Raw genomic sequence first — 12,110 nt, 5'->3', positions numbered from 1 at the left:
TATCCGCTTTGTATTTTTTTTTAAAAGGTTAACCATTGCCCGTTTTCGGAGTCTTCCCGCTGGAATTCCCAGAAACTAGGAAAGGCTAGCGGAAAGAGGGAGTTTAAGCCACGGTTTTTTGGTTTGGAAGAGCTTGGGCATCTTCATAAGACCCAGTCTTAGTATACTAGGAATTGGTGTTTTGGTTATACACATATTGACCGATTTGTACACTATAGGAATCGGTGTTTTGGTTATACACATTTAGACCGATTAGTACAAGAATCGGCACATATGATACAAGGGAAATAAGGAATATCTTTTGTTACTGTATCTAAGCAGGTGAGCTTATTAAGAGATGAGTGGATGTGGCCAACTCTCCATCGCATGTCACTTAGAGCAGTTCCTATGGAATGAACAAACTTCAAGTTTGTTCATTTTGCTTCCACTATGGACTCAACAAACATGAAAAATGGATGTTCAAACCAACAAATTTGTTGGTTTGTTGTGTGAGTTGGATCATTTAGCATGCGCGTGGTGGAAGGCCGGGCGAGCTTGGCACCAACGTTAGCGCTTCTCTTTGTAGCGCGCGTTGGTATTTCACTCGCCAGCGTCCTTCCTTAAGGTGCCGCGTTTTTCATAGAATCGCCAACGACTCCTTCCATCTAACGGTTGTTGTTCCTTTTTGTTTTCCTATAAATTCAGTTCATCTCCAGACTTAAAACTCACACCTTCTTCATCACTACCTCAAAATTACACAATTTCATACCATGTCTAATTTTTCTTTTTCAAACAAAACTATTCATATCAACTCAATCTGCCAGAAAAAATTCCATCCCTATAAATTTCATTTCTAACAAATATGGCATCCTCACAACAACGATCACACCAACAAACAGCACAAAAAACACAACAAGAAACACCACGAAACACAAGAATTCGTGGTGTCAAGTATACGATGGATGAAGACGAGTCACTTTGCAGAAATTATGTATTATATACATTAGATGAAATCAATGGCATTTATCAAGAAAAAAAACTTTTTATGATAAGATTTTACAAAAATTTTGTGAAGAAACAGGTAACCCCAGTAGACGTGATGGTGATGGGTTGTCTCATTGTTTTCACACAATTTCAGAAGTCGTTAGTGAATTTGTAGCTTTGATCACTCAAATGTGGCACAAAAGAAGAAGTGGTGAAGGCGAACCGGATGTGGAACGAGATGTCGGGAAGAGTGTCAAAGATCCCACAAACTGGGCTTCCAACATGAAACTTGTTTCACCATTTTGAGGGTGCTTAACAAGTTTAATCCATACTTGTTGGAAGGTAATCAAGTGCCTGGAAGATCACCATATGGTCCAATCTCGCAGGATTTTCAGAATGGAGGGCATGCTTCCTCACCTGATGGAACTCCAAGTAGTCAGGAACAACAAAACACTAATCTAGACGTTAACAAAAACGTCAAGAGAAGAAGGGGAGAGGGTCAGAAAGCTGCAAAAGCAGCGAGAGACGCATTCCAACGAGCATTAGAAGGAGGTTCAAGCGAATACAATTATGCTGATCATAAGGAATTCGAGATGCAGATAGAAGCAGATAGAGCCAGGGACCGTGGAATTGCTATAAATAATCAACAAAAAAGTCGTCTTTCCGAGAACAATACTACAGGGATTGTAAGCTAAACAAGTTACTCTCCTTTAACACTTCAATAATGAATGAACGAAAACTTACTGCATGGATTAAGGGAATGGATGCAGCCGAAGCTCAACAAGCCTCCGCCAAACAACAACAAGTCCCTGAACAAGTTCCCCCTCAACAAACTGGCCAGTTTGTGAATATGGAAGAAGACGATGATGATGCCTCAGAAGAAAACGAAGATGAATACAGTCGTGCTTACTAATTTTAATTCTTGTTTAGTTAATTTTAATTCTTGTTTACACTACACCAAATTCTGGGATTAGAAACAAAAATGAGTCGTTACTAAAATGGGTTGTAACGGCTCTTGCCTGTTTCAAAAAGAGGTGTTACATTTTTTTGTAACGGCAATGGGGCCGTTACAAATTTTGGGTTGTAACGAACTTTGTAACAGGTTTCAACCGTTACTACGTGGTGGGTCGTAACAAGCAAGAGCCTTTACGAAAATTGTGAAACTACACAGTCGTAACACGTAAGAGCCGCTACGATTTTTTTTGTAACAGCAAAAAAATTACTGCCAGTCAACATTGACCGGGTCAATATGTCCGGCAGTTCTTTTCTGCCGGAAAAGAGCCAGAATTCCAAAGGAACCAGCATACACCTTTCGATCCATTCATCATCCATATTCAACAATATTCCATTCAATTTATATCAAATGTTCACTTGATTCATATCAAAAAACAATACAAATTCTTGAAGTACCAAAAAAATTCTAAGGGAATAGATAAAGATAAAAACTTCACAAGTTGAGTTCATTCTCACTTAAATCATTATAAGTTCATTCCTATGTCCTAAGGGAATACAAATTCTCTGTATCACAAATATCATGAACATGTTTTGTAACTAAGCATACCATGAGAGTGGATAGGTTATCTTTGATCGCCCTCAGCTGCTTTCTTTAAGACCAGACAAGAGCATTTCTTCTTTAAGTGCCTGCAAGTGTCAAAAGAAACATGTAAGCTGCGGGTAAGCAAAGACATGCATGATGTACAACAAACCAATTCGCACTATGCAAAGAAAATGCACAAACAAGTAAGACTGCAAACGTCACCAACAAACATCACTCAATTACCTGTTTAGATTCTTTTGAGCATCCTCACCTATCGCTAACCATTTTGGTTGCAGTTTTGGATGAAGCAGAAAGAGCTTGTGTTTCGGCATCTTCAGCTGCATCCGTGCGCAGCTAATCAGCAAAGAGAGAAAGCAATGCTGGAGGAAAGAAAGAAAGACATTTGACCAGGAATGTACCTTCCATGCATGATGAAGCATCTCATAGTGTTGAGAAACTTTCTTCTGGAACTCAAGTTGCTCGCATCTCTCACCTCCATAATCAATTGAAGAAATCACTTGCTAGATTTTCTTCCACAACATCTTTCTTAACATTTTTCTTCTCATTTTTCTTTTGTGCCTGTATATTACCACAAAAGTCATAACAAATTCAATTTCATAAACGAAAAATCCCAAAGACATTAACATCGACAATCTATCTAAACATTACAGAAACATATTACCAAGATTAAAGTCACTTAAAAATCTCCCCATAACATAACAAATATATGATGGTTTTTTCTGACATACGAAAACATAATGCAGGGATGACAAACGTGCACAAATCTCATTTCTGCAATTTTACCTAGATATCCAGAGTGAAGCGAGTACCCAACAACAATAGATAAAGAGGGACCACCAATCTCACCAAATCAAAGCAACCTACCACAATTAAACCCCCTCTTTACTTGATCCGCTGATTTTTCACTTTGCTCTCTATGTCTCTCATCTGGCTCGTAATTGAACCATATGCTATAGCAGCACCACCCCTTAGAACAAATTGGTGATATATCGCAGCAAAAGCAGCACCTACGAAAGGTCCAAACCAAAAGATCCCCTGCACCACAACCTATTCAGACAAACGTTAATTACTTAAATAAATTGCTGAAACATAACCTGATTCAATCATATTAGTTAACCATACCATGTCTTCCCATGCTTTCTCTTTGTTGTAGACAACAACAGCTCCAAAACTTCCAGCCGGATTTATACCGGTTTCTGTAATTGGAATAGTAGCTAAGTGAACCATGAACACAGCAAACCAAATTGGAAGAGGTGCCAAAATCTAATTTTGAACAATAATTCAGAAAAATTAGTACATCATTAAGGAGCTAATTAAGAAATTCAAAAAGAACATGTCACTGATTAATTGGCTAATTCAAAATTGTGTTATAATCAGTAGAGACAGTGCTTATTGGAATATGAGAGTCTCTAGCATTTCTCTTAGAATTAGTGGCTGAAAAAACATTATAAACAAGAAATAGAGAAACAATAATTAAGTAATTATAATCTTTTTTTACCTAGAATTTACATGTGAACAACCAAAGCAGAATACCATGGACACACGGCAGAACATGCAACAAATCATTTTAGCTTCAACTTAATCCTAAGTAACCCAACCACCATCACCTCCAGTAACAATAGTTCACCTCCAATGAGAGAAGGTCCAACAACTATCACCAAAGCTACCGAGATAGATAACCGCCACCCATAAACAGCTGCAGAACCACCAACTTCACCATCAAATTATCACCAACGACAACTGCAAGAAAAATATCATCAAACACACACATGAACACAATCTCTACATTCAACCATCCACCATGACAAACTCCTAGGAGGATTCAAAAAGCTCTACCAATTTCTACCTGCATCACCACCACCCAGTCTAAAATTAATCATCCATAAAAGGCTAAATCATAAGAAAACTGCAGAGAGATAACAAACAAACTACTAAGACTAGTTACATCGATGGACAAGAGAAACTTGATGTGCACAATTTAGTTTATCTTATAAAGCTGTAAGATAATCCTTCCTTCTTACTACTTGAGAAAGTTAGTTTCACCAGAGATAGTAAATTACTCTAACACCACATTCACAAGCAATTGTTCTGCTTTCCTCACTACATTCAGAAGAAGGGATTTCCCCTCCTGTAATGATAAAAACAAGAACTAGTAGTACTACCTATAACTAAGTAGAAAATATGCCGACCCAACCAACAAAACTTAACTAGTAGATACAGATGCAATCATTACTGCTGAATCGTCACTAATCTCAAAATGAGACAAAACACAACAAATACTCCCTCCCTAATTCCTTTACACAAATTCAAAGTTTCATCTCCAAGGCCATTAACTAATTCCGTTAGTTATCTACAAAATACTCACGGAATCTATCCAACAAAATCCATTTAGAAAACATATGAAGACTTTAAAGCATAATCAAGCTTTAGAATACAATATCAAGTACTTAAGAGTAGAACAGTAAGAATTATCTATCTACTTTAGCGAGCCTGGCATCCACATAATACAAATTCTCCGTATCAAACTGCCGTATACATGCCATAGAATTTACACTGAAGTCTAAAATGATAAAAATGGAAACTCTCGCACGCAACAAATGAAATGTTAACAAAGTTAAGATAGTAGACCGCCCACTTCACGGGAGATACCTTGACTTCAAAATGAAAACTGCTAGACATTTATCCCATCCAAAGAAGATATTTATCTAAATTTCACTAAATCATCCATCCATGCTTCTGTAGTTTTGTTCCCTTCTCTAACATAATGATACAAAAATCAAACACTACAAGTGAATGAAGCACTTACCATTATGTTGCTATATATGCAACCAACCCATTGCCAACATACCATGTTTGCTATCGTTGTTACAAAAAGATGTGGTAATTGACTCCTTGATCAAAGGGTCAATCGGTGGACATGATTCGCCGTCCTTATCGTCCGGATTTCGTTTGACTTGGACATGTTCGGCATTTAAAAACGTATTCTGCAATCTCTCGTTTCATACTTTTCCACCAAAACTGTCTGCACAAATTCTTATACATTTTTGTAGCTCCAGGATGGATAGTGTAACGACTACGATGAGCTCCATCTAACACCTCTCATTTCAACTGGGCATCCAAGGGTACTAGGGCTGTCAATGGGTACCCATTACCCGGATCCGGAACCGGACCCGGTATATTAGGGTCCGGTTTCGGGTCCTAAAATTGGACCCATTAGCTACTTAGGACCCGGCGGGTAATTACCCGATTGGACCCGAATTTAAACGGGTCCAAACGGGTAATACCCATTGGGTACCCGCGGGTATCGGGTACCCGTTTATTCATTCTTTTATTCATGTTTTTAGCAAAATTATAAGTATTTTTTCTAGTTTTAGCTTTGATATTTTACTCATTTAAATTTTTTCTCTTACATTTAATCTTTATTTAGTACATTCATAAGAAATAATAATATTTTTTTTATAAAAATTACTTAAATCCAAGCTAAAAAGAGAAATATATTAAGTTTTTGAGATTTTTTAAATAGTTTTCTTTAGACCCAATGGGTACCCGGAACCGACGGGTACCTGGGTATTTAAACGGGTCCGGTTCTGGGTCCACAAATTTAGGAACCGGACCCGGAATCGTTAGGAACCGGACCCGACCTTTATAAGTAGGGTCCGGGTCTAGTGATACCCGGGAGGACCCGGACCCGTTGACACCCCTAAAGGGTACACATAACCTACCTCGAAGTCGAAGCCCACCATCCATCCCTACATCAAAATCTCCACTTAAAACTGCAGCTCCAAGTAGCTTCGTACACCTATCATCCTTGGATTGAGCCTTAATAATACGACTAATAAGTGCAGGTTGTACCACAAGATTACCCAAGAATGCTTGAGAAGTAGAAGAATTCTTGACGTCTAAGTCAAACTCAGCAACTGTCTCCAACATCTTCCACTGTTCTACCATCACGGAAGATAACAGACCCCTTGGTTTTCGAATCAAGGAATCAGCTACAGCATTCGCCTTACCAGGGTAATATTGTAAGCCGAAAGTGTAATCATTGATGAGCTCCATCCATCGACGTTGTCTCATATTCAAATCCTTCTGGGAAAACAAATACTTGAGACTCTTATGATCAGTGAAAAGCTCAAACCTCTCTCCATATAAATAATGACGCCACAATTTCAGAGCAAAAACTACTGCTGCCAACTCCAAGTCATGGGTTGGATAATTCTTCTCATGGACACGCAATTTCCTAGACGCGTAAGCAATAACCTTACCTTCTTGCATCAAAACACATCCTAATCCTAGAAGTGAGGCATCTGTGTAAACCACTAGATCCTTTCCTTCTACAGGTAAGGTCAAAACTAGTACCGAAGTAAGCTTAGTCTTAAGCTCCTGAAAAGCTTCTTCACACTTAGAATCCCAAACAAACAATATTCCCTTCTTAGTTAGCTTAGTAAGTGGTCCCGAAATTCGAGAAAAATCCTTAATGAAGCGACGATAATATCTAGCTAAACCAAGAAAACTTCGAAGCTTCGAAACCGTTGTAGGTTGTTTCCAACTCAATACTGCCTCAATCCTGGAAGGGTCCACAAAAACTCCGGATTCAGATATCACATGCCCCAAAAACTTAACCGATTGTTGCCAAAATTCACATTTCGAAAACTTTGCAAACAACTGATGCTCTCTCAAAGTCTGCAACACCAAGCTTAAGTGTTCCTCGTGTTCTTCTCGAGTCTTAGAGTTCACAAGAATATCATCAATAAAAATAATAACAAACCGATCCAGAAAATCTCTAAATACTCGATTCATCAAGTCCATAAACACTACTGGTGCATTCGTAATCCCAAAAGGCATCACCATGAACTCATAAGAACTATAACGAGTTACAAATGCAGTCTTGGAAATATCTTGCTCTCTAACAAGAAGCTGATGATAGCCAGATCGCAAGTCGATCTTCGAAAACCATATAGCCCCTTTCAACTGGTCAAATAGATCATTAATCCTAGGTAAAGGATACTTGTTACTTATCGTGACCTTGTTTAGTTCACGGTAATCAACACATAATCGTAAAGAACCATCTTTATTTTTCACAAATAACACAGGAGCACCCCATGGTGAAGAACTACGTCGAATAAATCCGTGACTTAAGAGCTGGTCAATCTGAGACTTCAATTCCGGCATTTCCTTTGGAGCCATTCTATAAGGAGCACGAGCAATAGGCGTCGTACCTAGTTGGAGTTCGATGAAGAACTCTACTTGCCTACTTGGAGGTAATCCAGGAACCTCTTGGAACAAATCCGTAAAATCAGACACCACTGGTATACTCACAATCTGCATAGACTCACTATCTACTACTTCACCCTCAATATTGTTAAGGAAAGCTTCTACAAACAGACTTTGAGATGTAGTCTGCACCACTACCTTAGATTGACCCGGCTTTTCAAAAGTAATTGTCTTGTCAGCACAATCCAATTGCACAAAATTAGAAGACAACCAGTCCATTCCTAATATTACATCGTAAGGAACCACCTCCAGCACATAAAGATCCGCCAAGTGCTCAACATCACCAATCATAACAGGACATGCATCAATCTTGTTACTCAACTCTACCATAATACTAGTAGAGGTGGAAACACATGACGGAAATCACATACTACCACAGAAAGATTTACCATGCGAACTAACTTAGCAGAAATGAAAGAATGGGTAGCCCCGGTATCAAATAAAATACTAACAGGCTCTCCTAAAATAAAGAAAGTACCTCCCAAAGTAGCATTCTATGTCTCAGGAGGTTGCATAATAAAGAGTTGACCCTGGCCACGAGGCTGCACATTACGGTTTGCAACCCCAGTGTTTGGTTGCTCACGCCTATCTGTTGTCTGAACTTTTTGTTTGGCACATTCTGATGCCTTATGTCCCCTTTCACGACAGTTATAACAAAACCCGTAGAAGTTAATTGTTTTAGCGCCAACATCCCCACCTTCGGTTGACAGTACTGCTCTTTTGTTTCCTCCATCCTTCTGACCACGATTCTCTTGATTCCAATGCCCCTTCCTTTTCTTCCCTAGTTGACCACCTTGTTGAGTGACATTCTGGGTCTGCTGGTTCTTACCACTTCCATGGTGACTCGACGAAGCTTTTGATGCACGGTCAACCTTACTCTCCTTCTTCAGGTACTCCTCATCCCTCTTATGAGCCAAAAAATCTTGCTCAAGCTCTCCAGCACATTAAACAACCCTAACATAAGTGTTAATCATTGGATTTCCAACAATATGCCTCTGATACACGGCTTTCAAACGATATAAGAACCGACGTCTATTTTTCTCTTCAGTATCTACTAGGTGGGGTGCAAACATAGACAATCTTGAGTATTCAATCTCATACTCCATAACAGATAGGTTATCTTGCTGAAATGAAAGAAACTCTCTCTCCTTAGCATTTCGAACACTCTGAGGGAAATACTTGTCATCGAACATAAGAATGAAGTCTGTCCTTTTCATGGTGGCATGATCCAAGCCACGTGAAGCTGAAGTCCACCAAGTATGAGCATCTCCAATGAGCTGGAAGGTATCTAATCTCTGCTTAAATACTTCTGTGCAAGAAGGTCCCGTGGCCCTAAAAATCTTGACCAGTCTCATCCTTCCATTCATGGGCTATCATTGAGTTATCAGACTTTCCAGAAAACTCTTTCGGGTTCAACTTCTTGAACTGAAACTGAACATTTTTATACCTATCTTCCTCAGTTTCAGCAGGCGGTCCTTGGTTCTGATGATTGTTGACTTGTCCAGTATTTTGGTTCATAGCAGTAGCGACTACTTGGGCTATTAACTGGGTCAGCTGCGCCATATTCACATTCACAGTATGATTTCCTAATTGTGGTTCATCTCCATCAATAGTACCACCATTTCCGGTACTACCTCTTCCAGTACCAGTACGTCTCCTAGTACCACGCCTTGACATTCCTATAAGTCAATGATAATTTTAGAAAAGAATACAATAAATATACTAATATTTATAAAGCATATCCAAACCATGGATATACATAACGAAACGTCCTAGGCTCACTCCCCCCAAGTCCTAGAGTTACTCTAACCTCAGCTCTGATACCAACTGTAACAACCTTACTTTCCATATAACCCCGGCCGATGATTAAATGATAAATATGTCGTTAATTTCCCGCAACAAGGTACATAACCCACATGAAACTAGGAACATTGTTCCCTTAAAATTGAATACGCAGAAGGAAAATTTTATTCTTAACGAAAATAAGTATATCCAATAAATATAGTGTTCTTGACTTCAATGATATAGTCCACCCTTAAACGACGTCGAATTAACAAAGGAAAAATAAATAAATAATGAAGTCTACCCAAAGCAAGTATCCCCACTGCCTCACAACTACATAGCGGAAAAACATAAGAGAAGAAGTATAGACGTCCACCCTCAGTTAGATATCTTCTGAATATCCACCGATATTGGGATCAATCAAACTCCTTCACGGTCCCTAACAACACCTGAAAAAACAATCAACGGGAGTTAAACTCCAAGCAAGTTCACTCGATCACCGAGTCCCAGAGGCACATGAAAATGGTATACAAATATATCGCAAACCAAAATATTACAAGAAGTAAAATTTAAAATTAGAGCAGTCACAGCCTAAAAAATCTAAAGCCTCCCAATATTTAATAATCTTAACAATATAATACTATGAGAACTCATTTCTAGTAAAAATCTAAACCTCAATGCGATACCGGAACCTATCCGCAATCACATTAATTGCATCCGGGATATATCTGTAACGTCTAGCGCCTATAATATACCTCGTCCGGGACATATCCGCAACGACTAACACACATAACAGATCGGTATATACGGCTGTATTCTTACCACATCTATAAATGTACTAAGAACGTATCCACGCTCCATGTCTTCTTCCCTTTTTAGGAACGAGAACTTACTGGCTTAGTGGCCTACTCAAAACCACCTGACCAAGGGTTTCAATACCCGGTTACAATTGCCAGTCATGAACAGAACTTGACGATGGCAAACAGATCATAAAAGAAACATTATATCCTAATAAGTCTTCCCTAACCAACCGTCATCCTAGTGTTCCTTTATTGTGGTAAGACTAGCTAGAGATGCTACTAGTTACGCCCACAATCCCACCATCTTACTGGATTAAGTTCATAGATATCATAATTATCCATACAGTCTGATAATCCATAAAACACCACTAACAGTTCTTGACTTGTGCTCACCAAGACTTGGTTTAATTTAAGCAGGTGGTGTTATCCTTTTTTATTTAAAGGATCAGTACTTAACTAATACTAGCAATCAAAATTTACGGAAACATACCCACTAGCACAAACTTTCTGCTACATCAAAACCACGTCCACTACGTCTTATATTAGCAAACAAACATTTCCTTAAGAAATCACTGAAATCAGCTAGCACTATATCCAAAAAATCACCAAATCTACATATACAGTCGGTACACAGCACAAAATCACTTAACAAACCACACCGATAGACATCTATAGCCTAGATTTAACTACCTGTACCATCACTCTCGCCACAGTAGGCATCCAAGACCTACGTACATGTACTTACCTCATTGATAACTAGGTAACGAAAACGATTCAATTAGATCCAAACAACTACATAATGTAAAATCAATCATGTATATATATATATATATATATATACGGGGTTGACAAGATGTTTCATTGCCATTTCTACATTTATCCAAGACTAAGTGATTGAATAAACTTGCCTCAAATCTTCGCAAGCAACTTGATTGATTTCTTTGGGCAGAATTTTCCTCAATTATCAAGCCCTAAAGAAATACATCGAAAGAATACAGATAAGCATAAAGTACAAGCCAAAAACAATATGAACGAAATGACCAAAACTAAATCGAATCGCTACCACTTTCACCGCTGGTATTTCTTCTTCTATAATTATTTTTCCCCTAATCAAGTAGCCGCTTCTTATTCCCGAAAAAGGAAGATACAAAATTCTCTATAATCCTATTTTTAATACTAAGTCCAACTCCAGGATCCACTAGGTATTAACTAATATTTTCTACGAGGTACCAATAAATTAAAGCGACCTGTAATCTATAATTCATTTTACCTTTTTTTTAAGTACAATTATCTAGCAAAGGAATTAGGATCGGTGGCTATTACAGAACCGATCTTAACTTATGTTGAGAGTCAAGATAGAATAGATCCTACCTATCTCGGGATACTTGGTAGAATCAATCCTAGCTTTTGTTGAGAATCATGATGGAACCGATCCCTACCTATACTGGGAATTTTGGTAGAACTGATCCTTGCTATTGTTGGGATCATGGTTGAACTGATCCCTACCTATATTGGGAGCCTTGGTAGAACTGACCCTATATTTTGTTTGGAATCATGGTGGAACTGATCCCTAGGTATATTTGGAGACTTGGTAGAACCGATCCTAATGTATGTTTGGAGTCATGGTAGAACTGGTCCAATAGAAATACCGATTTTCAACATTCACATATCACTTTACGTTTTTGTGTGATTGCAACATGTACATAATTCTTATTATTAATTATTCAAAGATATTC

At 38.4% G+C, this 12,110-nt stretch overlaps 2 protein-coding genes and 1 long non-coding RNA gene across 3 annotated transcripts; all 3 read right to left on the bottom strand.

Moving 5' to 3' along the window:
• Nucleotides 1-2,317: 2,317 nt before the first annotated feature.
• On the bottom strand, nt 2,318-3,108 carry LOC113309930. Its single transcript, XR_003340807.1, has 3 exons — nt 2,920-3,108; nt 2,744-2,838; nt 2,318-2,604 (listed from the first exon to the last, which is right to left on the bottom strand). It is a non-coding gene; the product is annotated as an uncharacterized LOC113309930 (long non-coding RNA).
• Nucleotides 3,109-3,390: 282 nt separating this feature from the next.
• On the bottom strand, nt 3,391-4,401 carry LOC113312412 (probable aquaporin PIP2-6). Its single transcript, XM_026561164.1, has 5 exons — nt 4,368-4,401; nt 4,129-4,217; nt 3,906-4,019; nt 3,644-3,784; nt 3,391-3,568 (listed from the first exon to the last, which is right to left on the bottom strand). The coding sequence occupies exons 1-5, from the start codon at nt 4,399-4,401 to the stop codon at nt 3,404-3,406; spliced, it is 543 nt and encodes a 180-aa protein (XP_026416949.1). The 3' UTR covers nt 3,391-3,403.
• A 3,885-nt stretch (nt 4,402-8,286) lies between these two features.
• LOC113312411 lies at nt 8,287-11,124 on the bottom strand. Its single transcript, XM_026561162.1, has 5 exons — nt 11,120-11,124; nt 10,879-10,985; nt 9,139-9,471; nt 8,823-9,035; nt 8,287-8,726 (listed from the first exon to the last, which is right to left on the bottom strand). The coding sequence occupies exons 1-5, from the start codon at nt 11,122-11,124 to the stop codon at nt 8,287-8,289; spliced, it is 1,098 nt and encodes a 365-aa protein (XP_026416947.1).
• Between the last annotated feature and the right edge of the window lie 986 nt (nt 11,125-12,110).

The sequence above is a fragment of the Papaver somniferum genome, chromosome 9 (genome assembly GCF_003573695.1).
Source record: "Papaver somniferum cultivar HN1 chromosome 9, ASM357369v1, whole genome shotgun sequence".
NCBI classification, from domain to species: domain Eukaryota; kingdom Viridiplantae; phylum Streptophyta; class Magnoliopsida; order Ranunculales; family Papaveraceae; genus Papaver; species Papaver somniferum.
Note: the sequence above shows the minus strand (reverse complement) of the source record. Positions and strands in the feature narration are given on the sequence as shown.